The sequence below is a fragment of the Theobroma cacao genome, chromosome 2 (assembly GCF_000208745.1).
Source record: "Theobroma cacao cultivar B97-61/B2 chromosome 2, Criollo_cocoa_genome_V2, whole genome shotgun sequence".
NCBI classification, from domain to species: domain Eukaryota; kingdom Viridiplantae; phylum Streptophyta; class Magnoliopsida; order Malvales; family Malvaceae; genus Theobroma; species Theobroma cacao.
Genome location: NC_030851.1, coordinates 7,494,887 through 7,516,242, shown reverse-complemented (window position 1 = coordinate 7,516,242; position 21,356 = coordinate 7,494,887). Strand labels below are relative to the sequence as shown.

Genomic DNA, 21,356 nt, shown 5'->3' with positions numbered 1-21,356 from the left:
ATATAAACATATACTATCAAAATATAATATCTATAAAAAGGTCCAACTCAATTATTTAAAGAAGCTATGCACTTTGTGTGCACATGGGTATGAATGAATAAGACAAGGAGTGAAATGATCGGGGGAACATTTTGTTTTTCTTATTTTTGAAGTAACCTAATTTTGTATGCATATATATATATAATGTTTTACTAGACTTTGAATTACAACAATAGTAAAAACATTATCATTTTTATTGTCTCATAAACTTCACTCTATTGCCAGAATTAAAGGGAAAAGGAAAAAAAAAAACACTTGTTTCCTAAATCTAATAGGTAGCCTTTTATTGCAGAAACAAAAGGTACATATGTACTAGTTAGCTGTTAGCTCAACAAAAGCCAAGAAGAGCTCGTGGGTACAAAAATCCTAAATCTAATTTCTCTTGCAACAAAAGCTACATGTGATATATGCTATTAATTATTTTTTAAATGGAATCTCAAATTCTATCTCTTAAAACTTATTACATCTATTTTGAAATTCATATTCAAAATCTTTAAAATAAAATCTCAAATTTTATCTATTAAGCTCCCCTTAAGAATTAACAAAAAATAGTTAACTTCAAATATACAAGTAACATGCTCGTTGTAATGTTCCGCGAAATGTTGTTAGTACCATTTCTTCCTTTTGTTGAACTAATAGAGGATGATCTCCATAATGCAAGATTGAGATTTGACTCGCACTTTGAGCAGATGCTTATTTTTATCACTTATTCATAATCTATTGTTTAATTTCTTCTTTATACTATAACTTATGGCTTGGGTTATTCTCCCAAAATTAAAACTACTACTAAAATTCAATTGTGCCAATCTTCTCCTATGAATCATGGCAATTACATATATGGCCTAAGAGTTGATGCAAAATTGGAAAAGGGAAAAAACAAAAAACCATACTCTTCCTCGATGACATTGCTAGGAAATGCAATGGCAGCATGGCACGTGGCGTTATTGGCTTTGGTGATATGGCCAACCGGGGAAGCATTTGCGTATAGCCTATATACCTATATAGGTGTTAGTTAAGTGACCAAGTTTGTGCAATCCATGCGTCAAAGAGCAACATGATCATATCAGAATGGGCTCAAATTATTGCTCTCATTCTTTTTTTGTTTTTTGTTCTCTCTATGGCCAGTAATGTTGCCCTCTTTTTTTCCCCCACAAGCCAGTGTGTCACTCTTGCTTGTCAAAAACATTCATTTCTCATCACTAGCCCTAGGACATGTATAGTTAGAGGTGAGTCCAGAGTTCAACTAGCGGTCCCATCACTCTATTTTTTTATATAGAATGTTCTGTGTTTTTTTTTAAATAATTATACAAATTATCTAATTAAAATTATAATTAAATTACAATATTTCATTAGAATTATATTACAGTACTGTTATCTAATTAAAATTAAACTATGAATAGAATTAGTTTTATATATCTTTTTGTAACATTTGTCAAGCGTTTTAAAATTCTATCATAAGTTTTTGGGATATATTTTATCATTATTTTTTGGCAATTTTATTCAAAAACCATTAATCTCTATAGAAATTAAAAATTAAATACAGCAAATTTGCAATAAAATTTTATATTAAAGTAGTTGCAGATCAAACATCCAAAATGAATAAAGAGAGACCAGTGATGAAATAATTATCTTTTCCGAAAAGAAGACATGGTATTAATTTGTTTATTTGTTTCAAACTACAACGTACCCGTTGTACAAGTAATGTTATGTGTACATGCTGATTAGGAATAATGATAATTATGGTCTGTCTTCATGTATATATATTTAACATACTTTATGCAAGGTTAAGGGAATGCAAAGGAATTCAATATTTGTAGCTGTTATTTAAAGGGTTGGGATATATATATAAGTTGTCTTACATAGTTACTGGTGCTCGTGAACTGATTTGGAGTATGATAATTAGAAATTTGTGAAGAGTGTACGTGTGTGTAAACTAGTCGCGTGGGAAATGAAAAGCGTGCGGCTGCTTGCATCATATCTGACTCAATGCTTCTCTAAGCAGGCACCCACGAAAAAATTGTTCCTTAGCATTGTGACACAAGACAGCTACTACCAAATACCATCAAAGTGGAAAAAGCTAAATAAAAAGGCTACAAAACAAAGGGTGAGGGGAATGGGAAAATATTGCTGCATGCCCCAGCAAGCCTCACAGTGCTCTTTGGGCTCCACCTGTCCCTCCCTCCCTCACTATAATCCCTGCACGTGAAAATCTCACCAAAAGGGTGGCAAAACAATACTCAATATGGAGTATGTATGACACTAGTGTCTAAGTGCACGCATTTTCCATGCAATTCATCTCATCTGTCGACACATGTAAAAATAGAGGTTTTTCCAGCAAATTGTATTTCGATTCATCTAATCTTTTCCAACATAATTTGTGGCTCTCCTTGCGGAACGTTTGGTCCACTATCCCAGAGAAGGTCACTCTTTGGAAATGTAAGCAGGGAGTAAAAGTAAAATCCAGAAACATATAATGCCATATCAAGTACTATAGAACACTTGCTTGCTACAATAATTCCATTTCCCTAGTAACATTGACGTCATTCTACATTTGGATAAAGCTTCATCACTAAAGATCTCAATTTTCCTCCATATCTAATTTGGCAAGCTTATTTCATCCAGGTCATCCAAGGATAGGAAGACTTCATCCAGGCACGAGAGTTCTGTTCCGTCGTCGTCGTCGTCACTACTTCTTTCATAAACCCGACAGACAACCCATTTGCTATGATCCTGACATCACAAAAACCAATCCATAGTATGTCAATAAAGAGAAAAATATAAACCAAAGCATGCAGAACAAGAATGAGTAGGCAGAGTCAATGTGGCAATTAGGGATTAACTATTTTGGAATGTGCTCTACGTTTGGATGATCTACTGCTGCTAGAATCACAATCGGAGAGACGATATTCTTGCATTATCCAATTGGTTTTGATACCAGCCGGACCTTCTCCAATGTAGAAAAGAAAATATTTTTTCATGCCAACTTTCTTGCTACTGCTATTGACGACAGGCTCATCTATTCCCATTGGCTTCCAGTACCCATTACTTGTATTCCTGTTTTGCGTCCTTCTGCTGTAGAAGTACCACTGGTTGCCCTCAGCCAAAGCTTTACCTATTCATGAACGTACGATCATATACAATCAAATGCTCATAACTTCAATCAAAAAACAAAACGAAGGAAAAATAAACAGTTGATAATTAGTTTTATGTATGTATACCATTAAGTTCCCAGGGATCATAGGGATAGAGATCGAGATCAGGGATGACATCAGGGTGGCAAGGCAAGAGGGCGGCCTTACGTTGAAGGAAATGAACGACAAGCTCTTCATCAGTAGGATAAAATCTGAAACCTGGAGGTAGGTTAACATTGTTATCTCCCATCTCTCTCGATATATATCCAATAGCAATAGATAGCAACTCAAGAAAGAGAAGAATAGTGAAGAAGAAGGATTTGTAGTGGGTGATATTTATAGTGTGGGAGAGGAATAAGTAAGAGAGAGAGGAAACAAAACACAACAAAATAAAAAAGAAAGAAAGAAAAGAGAGTGACGTGAAAAAGAAGGTGGCTCGATCACAAATCACGAATGAGGAAGAGGGAGAGAAAGACAGAGAGAGAGAGAGAGGAAGTTGATATCTGGGTGCGCCCAACTCCAACTTCCGCCAAGGCGGCGGGTAACGGAACGCTTTGCATATTTCCAAGTAACGGGCATCTGTTATTAGCTGAGAGAACTGGAGAGAGAGATGAGTTATGTCATATGTGGCAGATTCAACCTTTTTCAGGGATACCCCCGCAAAAGGAAATTCTAACATTAGTTTTACAAATGAAAATTTGTTGTTAAGAAATAAAAAATATGATCATGTGGGTCATCATCATACTTCATGCTTATATCATGCATCTGCTGTCATACACGTGGCACACATGAAAATGGGTTTGGTCGTGGACCATATAACAACTCAGAGGACCCCATAGCTTGGTTTTAGGAGTGTGCCTATGTACCAATAATAATAATTAGCATAATTATATTGTGTAAATAAATAATTTGGCATGGCCTTTGGTTTTGGGCTTTTGCCTTCCTTTTCTTTTCATATGCATCCCCCCGAAGAAAACCGCAATCAATTGTTTAAGAACAGAGATCTACACAAAAAAAAAAAAAAAAACCTAATGTAAACAGCAATCAACCAATTCCTTAGGAAGGGAAGTTCAATTGGTATTCCATGGGGACAGAAAAAGAGCTAGCCCCCACATTTTTTTTTATATAAATAATTAACCAATTATTAAATCTTAGAAAAGAAAACAAGCTGAAGAAATAGAGCAGAGAAATGTGGTACTTTGCTTATTACTTTTCCATGTGGAAGAGATAAGTACTTATTATCGACACACATCACCACTTTTTCTTTGAAGAAGAGAAAAGAGTCACGAAATTAATTAACACTCATTTTAGACGGTGGATGTTAAGAGGTTGACCCAGCAAACCAATCCAAATGACCCAAAGTGAATGTTTGCTAAGACCAGCTTTTAATTAATTACAGTTACTACAAATAGCTCCTAAAAGCCCGCTTGAATCGACTCATTTAAGTAAAATAGTGATATGCTAAAATCCTTTTGGGATTTTTTTTAATCTTTTTTTTATTTATTTATTTCCACTCAATGATCACAAAGAGGTTGAATTTTATGTTAAAGTGCACATGAGCATTTAATTCCGCAATTGATGAATGCATGAATCTATTGAATCTCACTTCTATTACGAAACTTGATTAAAAAGAATTTTTTTTTGGGGGGGGAGGGGGGGGGGGGGTGGTAAATGTAACTATGTAAGACAACATTGTAAAGTATATAGAAATGGGTAAAGGCAACCATTGTGTGGGGATATAATGAGACAAGGACTAAGCAGTTGAAGTAAGGACAAAGACCCATAGCACAATCTTGGTCCTTATAGAGCCCCCTTGTAAGAAAGATACGGGTGGGGTTGCAGACAACACAAAATAAATAATTAAGAATCTAAACGTATGAAAGAGGATATTGCTTTGTGTAGGAGTCATGTATATGGTCATTGGTCACTGCTAACCAATGCTGCTGTCCTACCACCATTTCTCATCAAAAAAACACACTACTTATCCTTCCGGTTTTCACACCTGTTGGCAGCACTTGCAACAGACTCTCTTTTTGGCTGGTACGTTTCCATGTCATTGCTATGTACCAAACTTGATAATCAGTAAAAATCTTTATGGTTTTCGATCGTATTCTGTAGGGTAATCTCTTTAGGGGAGATAATGAAGCCTAAACAGTCGTTTTGTTTTGTCGATTATGTATATGCTAAATGGGGTTAAAACTTAAAAAGCTGGTTTTGTTAGCTGTGGATGATGAATTGATGATGTTGATGTGATTAAATTTTAATTTGGTGATTAAAGATGGTTTATATGAATGGTGGGTCTAGACTATAGAGAAGACAACATCATAGAAGCTTGAATAACCCTAATTAGTGATTTATCTACATGTAATTCTCGTTAGGAGAAATTGGAGGCCATAAAAATTATTGAGACCCTCTTATTATTATCATATCAACGTGCCTACATGTACATCTATTAAATTATTTATCCACTTGCCTTCTGTTGAATAATCAATCAATTGGTCATTTCCAAAACAAACAAAAAAAAATATACACAATTCAGAAACTCTCCCACACATATATATATATATATATATATGTACATAGTTATATCAATTAATCATGTCCTAATTTTGTCATATCTAAGTTGTAGATAAATGTTTCCACAGTCACGCCAATTCCATACGATTATTTCAAAGATAACATCAATTGCCAGCTCTTAATTATTAGCATGGTATTGGATTATATGGGATGATCAGCACTGTTACATTAGACTCATGTCACACCACTTTCATTTGAGCTATCGACTTGTTCACTACTATATCTTGAATAGATCAGTTAAACTCGGTCACAATCAATGATTCTTCCTTCCATTCCATCCCACTACTGGGCCCCCTCTGGCTCTTTTACAATCAGGAAAAAAGAAAGAAACATCCAAATCCAAAGTAGAATGCTTCATGTTTAATGTAAGTAATGATTTTTAAGAAGCATAGGGTATGTTTGTAGCCTCAAGTGTTTGGAGAAAAGCAATTATTGTTGTAACCTACATTGGCTAGTGGGTCACCTTTTTGAGGCTATAGCATGGGGTCTAAGAAAACACATGACATTTGGCTATTAACCCATCATGAGGAGCAAACATAGAAATATTATGGCAGTGGAAGTAACTAAGGGAAGCAAAAAAATAAAGAGTTCAAACTTAATTTTTATGGTGTTTAAGGCTTTAAGAGCCGTGTTAGACTTTGGAAGTGGCTTGCTTTCTGGGATAAAGATGTGGGTGAAGGATGGAGTGATGACTGCATATTTATGTCATTTTTCTCTTTCACTCACTTGTATTTTGTGGGCTGAGTGTGGGAGTGTGGAGGCCACCTTCTATGCTTTGACTGGGAGAGGAGGGGAAGCTCATCAGCTTTATGATCATCTCCACTACTACTTTTTGGTGCTTCAACTTTGCCACTTTTTTTTAACCTAAACTACAAGCTGAGTAGGATTGGGTCCTCTGCATCAATGAAGACATAGTTAGGAAATTAGGCGCAAAAGTTAATCATATTTTACAATATTAAGTACAATAATACAACTGAAAACCACCAGATTATCCAAGCAGAGAAATGACCCAAGGAATTAAAGATTGAAAAGAAGTTGAAATGACTTGAAGACATGGTATGTTTGAGATGTCACATCTTGATTAATTCTTATATACATGGTTGGCATGAATGCATGATGAGCGTGCTCTGTCAATTTACTAATCAAAGTTTTATTTTTTTTTTCTTCTTCTTCATATCGTAGATTGATGAAACAGTTGATTAGATATATTGTTCTGGCGTGATTCATGAAAGCAATCTATAGAAAAAGGAAAATCGTCAAGAATAATGGACTTGGGTCGAATCTAGGTAGCTCTCTTATTGCAAGTGGAAACTTGTGTTGAAATTAGGCGCAGGCCATATCCTTTTTCTAACAAAAGTAGTGCCACGAGCTCAATTCATTAAAAATCAAAAGAACGATGCAAATCTCTAGCTAGTTTGTGGGACATCTAAAAGACTGCTTTAAGGATGAGAAAACTTGCTTTTGTATCCAGATTAGGACAACAACTTTTCATGGAATTGTCTTCCAACAATTACTTTCCAAGTTTCAATCTTTTGTATAATATTGGATTAATTCAACACATCCGGTCTATTTATAAGGTTAATTTTAAGGTATTAGTTAAGTTGAAGTAATGTTTTTTATTCTCAATTAAACTCCTAACAAACCATATTTACCATCAAAGCACTTGGTTTGAAAGCAAAAAGGAGAGATCAACAGTCACCACCATGAGGTGAAGAAGGTGACTCTTTTTGGTCGGTTAGAGAACCTTAATTAATTGACCTAATTAATCCTACTGATTTAAAGCAATTTAACTTTTGATGTGTGGCTTTTTGGCATAGTAACATCTTTCGCTTGTCCGTATCATTCCACAATGTGTTTTAAGGATTGGATGTTAATTACATAGCCGTATCCTAAAATTCTCTCCCATGTCTGTTAGCATTTGTAAAGGAATCAAAACTCATTTAATTGTTTTCCTTTTACTAATTCATTGAGTTGCTCCTTTATCAAATCAAATACTTTAGGAAAATGTTTATTGAAATCACATCCAACACAAGCAATTGTTGGTCTTTTTAAAATCTCGTGTCGATGTAAAGATTATTGCATCGTATGAATTATTATATATTTAAAAATTTATTTTTTTATAAAAAAAAAATAAATATTTTTTTTCAAAAGATTAAATTATAAAAACAAAACTCAAAATAGATAATATTTGGTATTGCATAAGTAAAGGGTATACTCCTTCCTTTACAATATAACTTTTTCCAAGTGATAAAACTTAAAAAGGAGAGCACCCAAATGGAAAACATCGTGCATCAACACTCCCAAATGAGCCATTTCACCACATTGAAAATGAAGGCTCCTTTTTTTTACCTTGGCCTACAATTCTAATTGAGCATGTACGTCAAGCTGTCTTGTTTCTCTTTCTTTCTTCTTCTTCTTTTTTCCAAGTGTTAGCACACGAAGGTGCGCCCCATTAAAAACATCAACATCCCATACATTTTATTATGTACGTAATCATATGTATTGAATTGTTGGTCTGTTTTACCTCTCAGGATACTTTTTACATTGAATGTAATTGATCATCATTCTTTGTTGAATTTTATGTATTAAAATAATAGTTTTATTTATTTATAATTAAATAAATACATGTCAAACATTTAACATTAATATATATATATATATATTGATAATTTAATACAAGCGCAACATGCTATATTTTATGAAGAGTCAAAACTAGAACGCACTGGGTTATTCTCTAATTTTAGATATTTATATGTAATGCCAAAGCAGATATGGACAGTGGAAGTTGCTTTTACTTGTGGGCAAATGCTATTACCTCGAAATTTACAAGAATTCTTCCCAAGTTGGTTTGTAAAATACTATTTCATCTCGCAAGCATTCATGGCATGACAAACCGAGTGTACCCTGGAGGCAAGACAGTGCTTGAGTTTTGCTTTAGCTCGAAGAAACATCTGAATGTGGAATGAATTCCACCCGACGAAATCCTGGAAGCCATTGATCATACAATACAAAGCCTACAACCGAGGCCTAGGAGGCTAACCTGAGTCAGGGTGCTATAGCCCAAACACAGACCGAGACACGCCCTTCAATAATCAAATATTAAAAACTGTCATTCTGATCCTCTGCAGACAATTTGTTCCTTTTAATTCCTTGTTTTGCAAGGTCCTGTCTCCCTTTCCCTTTGTTTTCTTTCAGTACCTTCTTTTGCACGAGTATGTGCCATCTGCTCTTGCTTTTTTTTTTTCTTATTATTAATTTTGCTAATAAAATAAGGGGGCATTGCTGTTACTTTCCTTCATAAGCCCTTGAATGGACGACAGTCAACGATAAACCAATATTGGTAAATGATACAGAAATATTTTATGTCCATTTGAAAGGATTTGTCTCGAGAGTTCGTGGTAGCCATCATTTTTTCCTTTGCTGCAAGGAGCTGCTCCGGTTTAAAATAATTTCAGTTATGTACGTTTTGCTTCATCTTTGTGGAATCCAGACTGTCCAGCAACACAGCTTTATCACAAATTCTAGGAGGGCAAAACAGAATAAGGAAACTCTCATTGATCAGTTTAGTCTTTCAAAAAAGTAATTTTGTCTAACTAATGACTCCTTACACCATTATTCCATGTTTAAAACAAAGTTTAAGGCCACCGAAGCTTGGCTACTAGTACTCGAAGGGTTGAAGTTAGTTATACACAGTTTCCCATATTAGCATGCAACTTTCCAGGTTCCAAGTTTTCTTAGATTTCCCATCAGGAGTATATATGTAATCCTCTGGAAGTAACAGAAAGTTTAAGTTGCCCCAAACTACTCACAAACTAAAGCCTTACAGTCTCAAGAATTCTCCTAGAACACTATCTAATTCACTATTCAGCCATGGAGGCATTTCTTGTCTTGTTTCACCTCCTCCTTCTAGGCCTTGCCCATGCAGATATCAATTTACGTACCATGGGTTCCTTAAAGCAAACTTGACCTTGGAGGGAGCTTCACTTATAAAGTCGGATGGGATATTGGCATTAACAAATGATTCAGTGCGGCTTCTTGGGCATGCCCTCTATCCATCTCCTTTACGATTCAAGGAACACGATCCGAACAACAACAGAACTGCTGCTGTTACATTTAGCACAAACATTGTCTTCTCTATCATTCCAAAGTACCCTGATCTTGGAGGTCATGGTCTTGCCTTGTTAGTTTGTTCTCATGCCCACAAAAAGGCCAAAGACAAGTCTTGCAAACCAATATTTGGGCCTCTCGAATGACACCAGCAATGGTCAGATTCTTGCTGTGGAGTTTGACGTCGTCCAAAATCTTGAACTCCAAGACATCAATGACAACCATGTAGGAATAGATATATCCAGCCCGATATCCAACATATCAGAGCCAGCTGCTTACTATTCCGCCGATGCTAGTGATATCAATGACAACAGGAACAACTCAATCATTCTCAAGAGCGGAAAACCCATTCAGGCATGGATTGACTATGACAGCAAGGAGATGTTGATCAATGTTTCAATATCTCCTCGTGGCATGTTGAGACCCCATTGCCCTTTGATATCATTCCCCATTGAACTCTCATCTGTGTTAGATGAGTACCATCTATGTTGGCTTCTCTGGTTCTACTGGTATTCTGACAGCCTTACATTATGTGCATGGCTGGAGCTTTAGCATTGGAGGAAGGCCACAAGATTTAGATCCAAGAAAGGTCCCGCTTCTCAAGACAAGGTCTCGTGAAGTGGTGCACAGGAAGGGATTTGCAGTAGGTATCACTTTAGCAAGTATTACACTGGTTTTCCTAGTGATCATTGGTGCTATTCCTATCGTCCGCAAAATTGGAGATGGGGATGAGAATCTGGAGGATTGGGAAAGTGAATATGGAGCTCGGAGATTCAAGTATTCTGAGCTCTTTTCTGCAGCAAGGGGGTTGGTTTGGAGAGAGAAACCTCGTTCGTTCCGGAGGGTTTGGGAGAGTTTATAGGGGGGCGACCCCTTGTACAAAGCTAGAAGTGGCAATTAAGCGAGTGTCTAGTGGTTCTTGTCAAGGAATGAAAGAATTTGTTGCAAAAATTACAAGCATGGGGCGACTTAGGCACCGGAATTTTGTACAGTTACATGGCTGGTGCCGAAAGGAGGATGAGCTCCTCCTTGTTTACGATTATGTCCCCAATGGGAGTCTAGACAAGCTTTTGTATCAAGATGGTCCCCTGAAGGGGAAAAAACTGACTTGGGACCAACGGTACAAGATTTTAACTGGTGTTGCTCAAGCATTGCTTTATCTCCATGAAGAATGCGATCAAAGAGTGGTTCATAGAGATGTCAAGCCAAGCAATGTCCTGATAGATGAAGACCTCAATGCAAAGCTTGGAGAATTTGGCTTGGCCAGAACTTATGAACATGATATCAAGCCACAGACAACCCACATTGTAGGTACACTAGGGTATTTGGCTCCAGAACTTACAAGGACTGGGAAAGCCACAACAAGCACTGATGTCTATGGTTATGGTACGCTTATGCTTGAAGTTGCCAGCAGAAGAAGACCAATTGAGCCCCAGAACAAAGCTAATGAGCTGCTGTTGGTGGATTGGGTTAGGGAGCTGCATTCTCAAGGAGAGATCACCAAAGCCATTGACCCCACGCTGGACAATTATCATTCAGGTGAAGCTGAGCTTGTGCTTACCCTTGGTCTATTATGCTGTCATCCCCATCCTGACTACAGGCCCACCATGAGAAGAGTTGTGCAATTTCTACTTGGAGATGCCATCCTTCCTCCTCTGCCCCGTGATATTCACCTGGAAGTTCCTATGGCAATACCAGAGTACTCAGATAGCTTCCCTGATGATTCTGATCCTTCTTGCCTAAGAATGGCTTCATCCCAAAGTAATAGTTTCACAAGCTTTGACAAGAAGCTTTCCTCAGGTAGTACTACAAGAGTAACCTTCTAGATATTATTATGACAGGGCTACCATGACTGTAAAACCTAGGCATGTAGTTCATGAATAACTTCTAATTGTTGCAATGTATATAGGAGAATTATCTTAAGGGGTAGAAAGAAGAAAAAAAAACTGAAAGATGATGATAATGATCCAGTTCACAGATTCCCCAGCCATTGAGTGTCTTTATTTGCTTTCAAACATCTTATATTCAAAAAAGCTTCAATGCGTGCTGCAAAATAAATTCCATATGATGTCGATGCCTACTATATAAGATCCACTAGCAGCATCATTAGAAATTTCCATAATAAATGCATGAGTATTGTCGATTTGTGATGAATAACATGGCAACTTGAAATGATAAGCCAACAAGACCACAGCATCAGAGATCCAGAAATTCAGTCCTTTCATCTTTGAACATAAAGAAAAAAGAAATATAAAATCTGAGTCATTGAGTTAAAAATTGACAAAGAGAAAAATCACTACTTTAGCATTATGCTGATTAAGAGATCTGAATAGAAAATTCAAATTGAATCAACTTGGAATAGTCCAACTTCAGTGTATTGACAAATGAGTTAGCACATAAACAACTATCACTGAAAAGAGTTAGGAGCCAGAATCAACTCAGAAAATAAATGAAAGAAAACAAGGCATTCAAATCCATTTAACTGACATACAACTTTTATGTTGTCCCACTTAGAGTCTAAAAGTGATACTTTTGCTAAGAGCCAACTGTTTGTGATCCCCAAAAAAGAGAGACTCCTGTCCTGCCCATATCTTTCAATATTGCAGGTTAACAAACTCATTAGTACATGCAAAACAGATCTAAATTTTTGAAACTGAGATTTGAGGATTTTCATAAGACTACCAAAGAAAGTGAACAATTGTATTCGGCACACCTAAGTGATTGATTTTGTTATCCAATTCGGACCCTGTATCAATCAGAACAAGCAGGCAACAAAATTGGTATTCGTTGACACGAACTAAGTTGCTGATGTATGACCCTAAATTTCTCTTTGAGCCTCTTAATCTGCAAAATCACCACTCCATATAACAAGTCAGTTTGAGAACAAGCTTCCTTGGATTAACAGTTGTAAGGAAATCAAATAGATGTGGAATACCCTTTTGAGCTCAATCTCTGTATCTCTCTTTCGTTGGCCCAAGGAGTGCCGAAGGTTGGTGATGTCAAATACATTATCCATGTCATCAGCAAATGCAGATTCTAGGTCCTCCCTGAGAAGTGCAGGTAACTTGTCCACAACTGGCATTAGAAGAAAGCAGTTGAACTGCAAAAGGTTTAATACAAACAGTGAGGAAAAAATAAAATAAGCAAGACACTCATTAAAAAAACTCACTGAGCATTCTATTTATATGCACATAGCTAATAATGAGAAATCAGCTTTGGATGACAACAAGAATAGCATCATATAATTAGAAAGAAAAAAATTTTAAAAAGCAAACCTTTAATTCAGCAGAGGCCAAGAAGTATTCTCTTATACCATGAAATATCTGTTGTACCAATGCGTAAACAATCCTTTCTGATGAAGGACCAAGTCTCCTGTTCCAAAGTGTGCTATCTAGAAGGTCAGCAAGCTTTGTTTCTGCTGTCTGAGCAGAAGAGCATGAATCAATGCCTGAGGATAGATGACTGAGTTTTACATCTGCTCTTGGCTTGGTGTCATGCTTCTCAGCAGCAACTGACCCAGGCAATGTCTCTTGAGAAATACCAGGAGATATAGAATTGACTACTGCACTGGACTGCTCTGTTGCACCAAATGAGTCTAAAAAATGACGTAACCCAGCTCGATTCTGCAAATTCAACATCCGCAGTATGATGAACAGAGCAACAGGTCAGATTAATTAATAGAGTAGAACAATATTCATGTGTCTGGATTTAAATTTAAAAGTTGATAATAAGTCCCAATATGACATGGAACAACCATAAAAAAATTTTCAAAAAATGGAGGTACAGCAAAAATAAAATTTCCATGGAAAAAAATTACAGTAGAAGACAAATAATCATAAAATTGGACACGAACATCAATCATAACCAATTCTACCTTATTATAATAGAATTATAAGACCTTTTCTTTATAGAAAATTTTTTAAGACTAATTAGTGTAGCTTCAATTGCATGAAATACATATTGCCCTTTAAGCAACTGACCTTATTGTGGAGGGACCATGTAACATAACGGGTTGTACTCACTAAATCCTCCATGCACCTGCAGCAAATATCAAATGCTGGGTGATATTTGGTGACTAATAAACTCCATCTTTGTTTTAGTTATTATTAGATGTATTTTTCTAGTAACTTCAAAATTTGACCTAATATTATTTAAGTTAAAAAAACAAGAAGATAACAGTGCATCAGAGTCACTGCCGATTTAATCATACATTTGAGTCAACACTAAGACCCAGGCATCATCCTCACCTGTCAGCACTGTTCCATTTTTTCCCCATTTTGACCATAGCTACATCCTTTATGGTTCATGGAGTTCAAAAGATTAATTTAATAGGAAAATTATGCTTTCTTTAGAACCATTTACTATCAAATAATTTACAGAAAGTAAAACTGAAGCAAATTACTGTACTATGCAAATTGCAATTTCTTGTTAACAAAAATAACTGAATTGCAATAGAGGAAACTGGCCTACTTCTCACGACAAGCTCTTTCAGTAGATTCAGCAAAGTTGTTGAAAGCAGAAGCAACACGCCTGAGAAACACCTCATGGCCACTTAAATATTCACCATCTTTCTGTTGGAAACCAGGAAACATTAGAAAGGATAAATTATAATAGAAAGAAGTGCAAAACCTAATTATTTGATAATCCTAGATTCTGACAGCATAGGAAAAAAAAACCAACAAAAGCCAAAAGGAACACAAACCTGAAGAAGATAGATAGAGATAGGAAGCAATCTCTTCAGAATGTGCAAGAGCCTACATCCCAACTATACAAGTAAAGGGATATCTCAGTTCGACCATAAGTAACAAATATCAAGCAGCCAAAATCAAACATTTAATCCACAAGTTTGGTTGTTCATGTGGTGCCTTGTCCCTTTACACCATTATGCATCCTCCCTGCTCACAATGCCTAGGAAGTAAGAACCTAGATTTCATGTCAGGGACAAACACATGATGCCTACCTTTTTTTGTCAAATTCTTTTTTCTATAAACAGAATCCTGAGAGCACAGCAGTGTGTGAAATCGGACCTGTAACTCCCAAATGACCAAGAGAGATACCTACAATGCAAATGCCCCTAGTTGAAAAGCTTGCCCATTATCTGCCTATTGAAGACCCAAACTAGCATATTCCTCCCCTAAATGTTAAGTTTCCTAGTAACTTTTGGTGCAAGGACTAATTGATTCTAAGATCTAACAATCAGGTTTGCCATCATTTCAAAAAAAATTAAGTTTCAGATTTTCAAGTTCTGCACAACTTAAATTAACTCAACAACAATAAAGCAACAGAGCAAGATGAAAACAAACAGGGTAACTGACATATGTAGATAGTTAATATTACTTGTCACCTGATGAAGGAAAGGTTCAAAAGCGTCACGAGCCTTTGAAACAGCTATAACACAAGCTGTCCTGATTTCCAAAATAAAAAGATGGAAAAGAAAAAAGTTGAGGAAACTATTTATTGCAAATGAGATGGAAAATCAACAATTAGCAACACAAACATGATAAGCCATAAATAGATCATACCTTGAGTAGTTTGTTCCATCATGAATATCTTCAACTCCACAAGCATTGACAATTTCTTCCCTAGTAATTGGAGGGCATTTTATCCCTCCCACAACAAAACGGAATTCAGCCATGGCACGATGATATTGTGCACCTCCATACAGACGCATTCCAGAATTCTAAATGCCAATGAAACCCACTTTAGCAGAGCTAGCAAAAATTTATTTGCCCATAGATTACCAATTACTGTATATATATGGGGGATTAAGGAAAAAAGGAAAAGGTATTTTAAACCAGGAGATCTGATCAAGTCAACTGGAAAAATCAACTTAAATTAAAGATTGAAGTGAAAAGGAATTTGGATGATAATGACATAAAAGTATAACTAAAACAAGAAATGCAAACAAAATTCCAGTTTGCAAGAATATTCAAAGTTAATCATCTATTTAACTTACAGGTATTAGCTTGTGTGGCAGTTGAAGGCCATCAGCACCCACAAATGCTCCTCCATTAGTTCTCTCATCTACTAGTGTTTCACCTGCAATATATCAAAACTGTTAATGATCCAACATCACAACCTGGAACAACTAAATTTAAGAAAACAAGTGACATCTTCAATAGAAATATTTTAAGTACCAAATTTATCTGGAGGTGCAACAACTGTGCCTTTTAGTAGCAGTGACAACTGAGAAATAAAGCACATTTTAGTCAGAATGGATAACATGAAATGGAATGACAATTTTGAACAGTAGTAATGTCAATATCTCATATATTTGTGAGAATTTGTACATGCAATTTCACTTATTGAAAGCATCAGTATTTTAAGCCTGAGACAGACATCTAATAAGAGTAAGCATTCTCATCCCTGACAAGTTGATATGAACTTCAAAGAGTCCCACATTATTTGCAAAGCAAGGAAAAAAAAAAGATATGCATGCAACAGTCGAAAAAGACATGATAGTACATAGAGACCTTGGTTAGGAATAGATCGTGAAAAGTTCTTCCTTTTTCTTTCAATTTCACTTCATCCCAAGTGCTGCATGTAAAGGAAAGAATGAATACAATTGATTATGGTAAAGGAAAAAGAAATTGAAGGCAATTCAATTACAGATATAGGATACAATCAAGGTCTAGAAAAAGTAAAACCACAAATCAAATATTGATTCCATACTCTGTACATCATCATCTTAATTTGAGCAGTCAAAAGGTTATAATTAAGTCCATCTAAATTTGCAAAAAAGAAAAATGCTCTTAGCAAGCTTAACTACTAACCTTAGTTCCTTATTTATTTCAGTTAACTTTCTTGTTGTGCTGCGGTACTCCTTCTCAAGAAGTGGAATGATCAAAGGAACACTATCCATGTACCTTGCAAACATATATTTCCCAAAATTTAATTACACAATATAGCAAGTCTCTGCATCCTTGATGTAATTTGATCAGAATGGTAAAAGTGCATACCTTTTCTGTAATAGTTCCTCCAGAAAAAGTCTAAGTTTGCTTACACCTATTCTACTTCTTTCTTGCTTTGACAATTGTCGGCCTAACTTCTCCTCCAAAGATGCTATGTCTTCCATCTCTCTAGATACTATTGCCTGCATTTAACAGAACAAATACAAATAAGTTTCAAATTTACTATAAACCAAAACCAAAGAGGGGGAATGAATTGATCAACTTGGTCTAACCCAATACACCATAATGTGTAAATCTCTTCTTTAAGTTTCTTTGCTTTATGCCCTACTCAGTCAGCATGACCCTTTATATACTTCCCCAAGAAAACTAGATTATCCACCAGAAAAAGGAAGGAAACAAATATTGCTCAGTGTTAACAACACTGAGCACATGGCACAAGCAAAGCAAAAACTTCTCAGAATCACAATCAACTCTATGATTTTATTCTAAGCAGATTCTGAGACAACCTTGGGTGGTTAGGGAAGCAAACCTGTTTAAACTCGTCATTTAATCTGTAAACAGAATCATGCCCAGAACCAACTCTTCCAGAAGGAACTGATGTAAAGAATGGAGAGTCACCCAATATGAAGCCATCAAGCGTGCATGCAGGTGGGGAGAGAAAAACTTCCACATCTGAAGAACGTGCAAACTGAGGAATTTTGGTGTCGAGCTTGGTAGAGACAATGACAGTTCTCGAAAGCTCTGGATCAATCTAAGTATCAAACAACAAAAGTTAAGCTTTGAAAAATCATCATAACTGATTTAACCAATTTAACAGCCTCATATCCTTTTTTGGCATTTCCACAAGTTGTTCATACAGCAGGAAAACTAAGTAGCTAAAGCTAAGGGTAGTTACAAATAAGGAATGGCAAAGATTATGTTTTGCCGCTAAATGACTTAAAAGCATTGCATCAAACAACTCAGACGTATAAATTGCTTCCACCACTTCTATTTAAGTTCCTTAAAGAATTCACTCCTCGACGCAAGAAAAGAAATTTTTTTTTTTGCTTGTATTTCTTTAAAGGACACCTGATTTGACGAGTGGTATTTTCACTTTGACCCTTTTAGGAACTAGTAACCTCCGCACATTCTCAACCCTCCCAAGTTAGAACGTTGCACAACCAGAAAACTACATACCTTGAGCTAAAAATTTAACACTTAGAAGTACTTGGCATAGGATAATACATACTTGCATTACAACTCTTCTTGTCATTGCGTTACTCCAATCACTACAATCTTCAAGACATAATATAATGAACTCTTTATGCTGCATCTTTGTTCTTACTAGGGCCTCCACTGCACGGGCTTGGCTCTGCTTGATTGTCACACCAACAAAACCGTCACATTTCAAAAATGTAAGAAACAAAATTAACTAGAAATACGTGGTGGGTTGGCAAGAAGACCTGCAAAGCACGATTCTTTCGAGCCGGGGCTGGAGCAATAAGCCCAGGAGTATCTATAATAGTCAAATTCGGACAATGTTTGTATTTCACTTTAATGATAATTTCCTTAGTTGAGAATTGACATGGCTCACGTTCCAACCTCATGTTTTCAGCTTCAATATATGCCTAACAGCAAAATCACGTTGATTGATGCATTTTAAAAGTTCAATCTTGAATTGCTACTAGAAAAAAAATTAAAGAACAAGAAAAGAAATTTTAAAACCTGAATTTCGGGGAGAGATTTTTCGTGGGCGAGAGTGGGGTCCTCATCAGAGACGAGATGGCACAATGGGACGTCGCAAAGAGGGTCGTAAGACATATGGAGAGTGATGGGTCGGCGAGTCTTGGTTCCACCGCCGACGTGGTTGAATTGGAAGCCCATGAGGGCTTCGACCAAGGCGCTTTTGCCGTCCGTTTGGTGTCCTACGACAAGCACCGCTGGCGCGTCGAAGGGAGCCTCCAGTTCTTGAGCTAGACCGTGGAGGTCATTGTAGGCCTCGTAGAGAGTTGAGTGTGGGTTCAGTGTTTCTTCCTCCATTTTCGGTTGTCCGGTTCTTCCTTAATCCCTGGCGTCTGCACTCTTCTAGCAGTAGAGTGAACGCGGGGAGCTTCGCTTTCAGTTTTGGACAACTGATGAACTGAATGCGTTGCTCGTCAATTCAAATCTGCACCGCAATCCCCGTGGATGATGTGCCATATGGCAGCATTTCATTGCCGGCTTTTGATTTTGTTTTTGACAGGTAATTGCGAACGATCGGGACTTCCCGCTAAACTTTGACCTCTTCTTTTAAAATTTTTTGAAAGGGAAAAAGACGGCCAATAACAAACTTACCAAACCTTTTAAAGTTTTACCACAGGGAAGAAACTAGAAATATTGACAATGAGTAGATGACTTTTATGTAGAAACTAGAAAGTCCCTGTTGCTCATGTTGTGAACTTTGCTTTGTTTTCTGAAAAATTTTCATTTCCATATGGCTTGAGCTTAGCCTGGTTTATGGGTTTAGTAAAACCTTTCTACCAAAAAATGTATTTCAAATTTTGAACCTACTTATACTCCTGAGGAAATACATTCTCCCACTACTTTGGCTACATTTGCATTATCCCGTTTGCACACAAAAGAAACCAGTGGAAATGAATGGCATTTTGACCAGCAATGTTCATGAAAAACTTGGGATTATATAGAACCAACTTTTGCAACTAAACAACAGTGCCAAGATTGAACACGGAGATGGCTTTTAAACCCGAGCCAACGCCCTATCCTTCAACAAAGCTTCCACTGCTCTTCTACCCGAAACCAGAGCTCCATCAAAAGTAGCAGAAGTTATATAATCACCACACAAATACAAACCCGGTGCAATGCTAGGGCCTTTCATCAAATCTGTTGGTGGGGATTGGTTGGGTTGGGCAAAACCAATCCGATATGTTCTCAAGTGCCTCCATGACCCAACCATTGAGGCCCCAAACCAACCTGAAAGCTCCCCAGTCACCTCAGCCGTTAGATCATCATCACAGACATCCTCAAACAACCCGATCAACGATACGGATACCAAAGCTTTGTTTGGAGGGCTATAAGAGGGAGCCACATTTGTAGCGAAAAACATGTTATTGATGATTCCTTCCCCTGAGCCATTGAGAAACAGCACAGGGTCACCAACCGGGATTTGATCCTGGTCCGCTGAAAAATACAAACAAACCGTACTTCGGGCTGGTTTTCTCTTCGCCGGTTGTTTCCTTCCCGCCAAAATCTTATCGAGTGCTGGTTCTTCAACCGCCATTATTACTCCAAGCTCACTCTTCAGAATTTCGCCACTCTCTAATCTCACGGACGGTGAATTTGAACCTTCCAAATCAACGGAAACCACTTTGGCGGTCAACAGGACTGAATCAGGTGGCAATTTTGCTGCTAATTGGTTTGGAATCTCACCGATTCCTTTAGCGGGAAGAGTGTTATCGCCAAGAGCAAGACATTTGAAGACAAAATCGAAAAGTCTTGAAGTAGTTTCCAGCTCCCTGTCGAAAAAAATCCCGCCAAAGAAGGGTCTAAAAAACCTTTCAGTCATTGAATCCGAAAACCCAATATTCTTCAATAATTCAATAGTTGAAACCTCGGTGGCAGTTAGAATTTCCTCATATGATTTACTTAAAACTCGAGCCCGAGTCAAAGCAATAAGCAGCTTATCGATAACTGACCCAATGGGATTTGCAAGGGACAAAAGGGAGTCCGAGAAATGGCGCAAAGGATCAGCAACTGTGTGGAATTGACCATCGTAGTAAATTCTGGCACCAGAGTAAAACTTTTGGAGATTTAACTCATTGTAATTTAGTAGCTTTTGGGCTTCAGGGTAGGCAGTAATGAAGATTTGGAAGCCACGGTCCAAGAGAAAGCCATCGACAACATCAGTCCGAACGCGGCCACCAACGCCATCAGAAGCCTCAAGGAGGAGGAAGGGGATGTTTTCGGAGTTGAGACGGGTAGCGGCGGCAAGGCCAGCGAGGCCGGCGCCAATGACAATGACCGGAGCTGTCTTGAGAACAGGCGGAGGTTTAGGGGCGAGTTGGGTAGAGGCATGGGGAATACTGAACTTGAAGAAGCGATTGGTTCTGTCAGGGGTGGGAGAGAGGAGAGAGAAGCTCGAGGATGGAGAAAGAGTGAGAGGCATTTGTTTGTTTGGATGAGGTTGCTGTGCATTTGTCCACACATCTTTTTAGTTTCGAAGGTGATTCTAGCCGAACGTGCCTTACCCATTTCTGTTCTGATAATAAAGGTATCTTTAAATGGACACATAAAAATGCTTCTACCAATCATGAATGACGAAACCGGGGTAATGTAACAGGTATAATAATGACCTAGCGTAAAATTGTACTACTATATAGAGATTGAGAACATCAATATAGGAATGACGTAAAAAGATTAAAATTGATTAAATTTGTGGTTAAAATATTATAAGGATAGCACCTACATTTCATAACTGAAATGAAAATTCCCAAATCAACTTCTTTTATAGCCATCTTAAATGGCAGAACTTAAAATTAACTGAAATATCTACGAAGTCGGAATTTTGATAAAATACAATGAGATGAGCAGTGCAACGAAATACCGATTACAATAA

At 37.0% G+C, this 21,356-nt stretch overlaps 3 protein-coding genes and 1 pseudogene across 3 annotated transcripts; 1 reads left to right on the top strand and 3 right to left on the bottom strand.

The window, feature by feature from the left end:
• Positions 2,354-3,557, bottom strand: LOC18608343 (NAC domain-containing protein 104). Its single transcript, XM_007042972.2, has 3 exons — positions 3,258-3,557; positions 2,880-3,151; positions 2,354-2,769 (listed from the first exon to the last, which is right to left on the bottom strand). The coding sequence occupies exons 1-3, from the start codon at positions 3,418-3,420 to the stop codon at positions 2,635-2,637; spliced, it is 570 nt and encodes a 189-aa protein (XP_007043034.1). The 5' UTR covers positions 3,421-3,557; the 3' UTR covers positions 2,354-2,634.
• On the top strand, positions 9,351-12,093 carry LOC18608342 (annotated as a pseudogene).
• Positions 12,181-19,271, bottom strand: LOC18608341 (dynamin-like protein ARC5). The gene is made up of 17 exons (XM_007042970.2): positions 18,470-19,271; positions 18,208-18,372; positions 17,994-18,116; positions 17,295-17,516; positions 16,814-16,947; positions 16,628-16,720; positions 16,328-16,391; positions 15,992-16,040; positions 15,811-15,893; positions 15,377-15,534; positions 15,199-15,259; positions 14,557-14,619; positions 14,325-14,425; positions 13,835-13,892; positions 13,130-13,477; positions 12,790-12,954; positions 12,181-12,698 (listed from the first exon to the last, which is right to left on the bottom strand). Exons 1-17 carry the CDS (start codon positions 18,782-18,784, stop codon positions 12,606-12,608), a joined length of 2,295 nt encoding a protein of 764 aa, XP_007043032.2. The 5' UTR covers positions 18,785-19,271; the 3' UTR covers positions 12,181-12,605.
• Positions 19,408-20,990, bottom strand: LOC18608340 (phytoene dehydrogenase, chloroplastic/chromoplastic). The gene has a single exon (XM_007042969.2). The coding sequence runs from the start codon at positions 20,904-20,906 to the stop codon at positions 19,482-19,484; it is 1,425 nt and encodes a 474-aa protein (XP_007043031.2). The 5' UTR covers positions 20,907-20,990; the 3' UTR covers positions 19,408-19,481.

What these genes read in the sequence shown, in the direction of transcription:
- LOC18608343 (XM_007042972.2), bottom strand. Translation starts at nt 3,420, where the DNA reads ATGGGAGATAACAATGTTAACCTACCTCCAGGTTTCAGATTTTATCCT. An exon ending in TGATCCCTGGGAACTTAATG is followed by an intron (nt 3,152 to 3,257) that starts GTATACATACAT and finishes GTTCATGAATAG; the next exon opens with GTAAAGCTTTGGCTGAGGGC. An exon ending in GTAGAGCACATTCCAAAATA is followed by an intron (nt 2,770 to 2,879) that starts GTTAATCCCTAA and finishes TTGTGATGTCAG; the next exon opens with GATCATAGCAAATGGGTTGT.
- LOC18608341 (XM_007042970.2), bottom strand. Translation starts at nt 18,784, where the DNA reads ATGGAGGAAGAAACACTGAACCCACACTCAACTCTCTACGAGGCCTAC. An exon ending in TGCACCTCCAGATAAATTTG is followed by an intron (nt 15,894 to 15,991) that starts GTACTTAAAATA and finishes GATATATTGCAG; the next exon opens with GTGAAACACTAGTAGATGAG. An exon ending in GAAAGAGCTTGTCGTGAGAA is followed by an intron (nt 13,893 to 14,324) that starts GTAGGCCAGTTT and finishes TATTTGCTGCAG; the next exon opens with GTGCATGGAGGATTTAGTGA.
- LOC18608340 (XM_007042969.2), bottom strand. Translation starts at nt 20,906, where the DNA reads ATGCCTCTCACTCTTTCTCCATCCTCGAGCTTCTCTCTCCTCTCTCCC.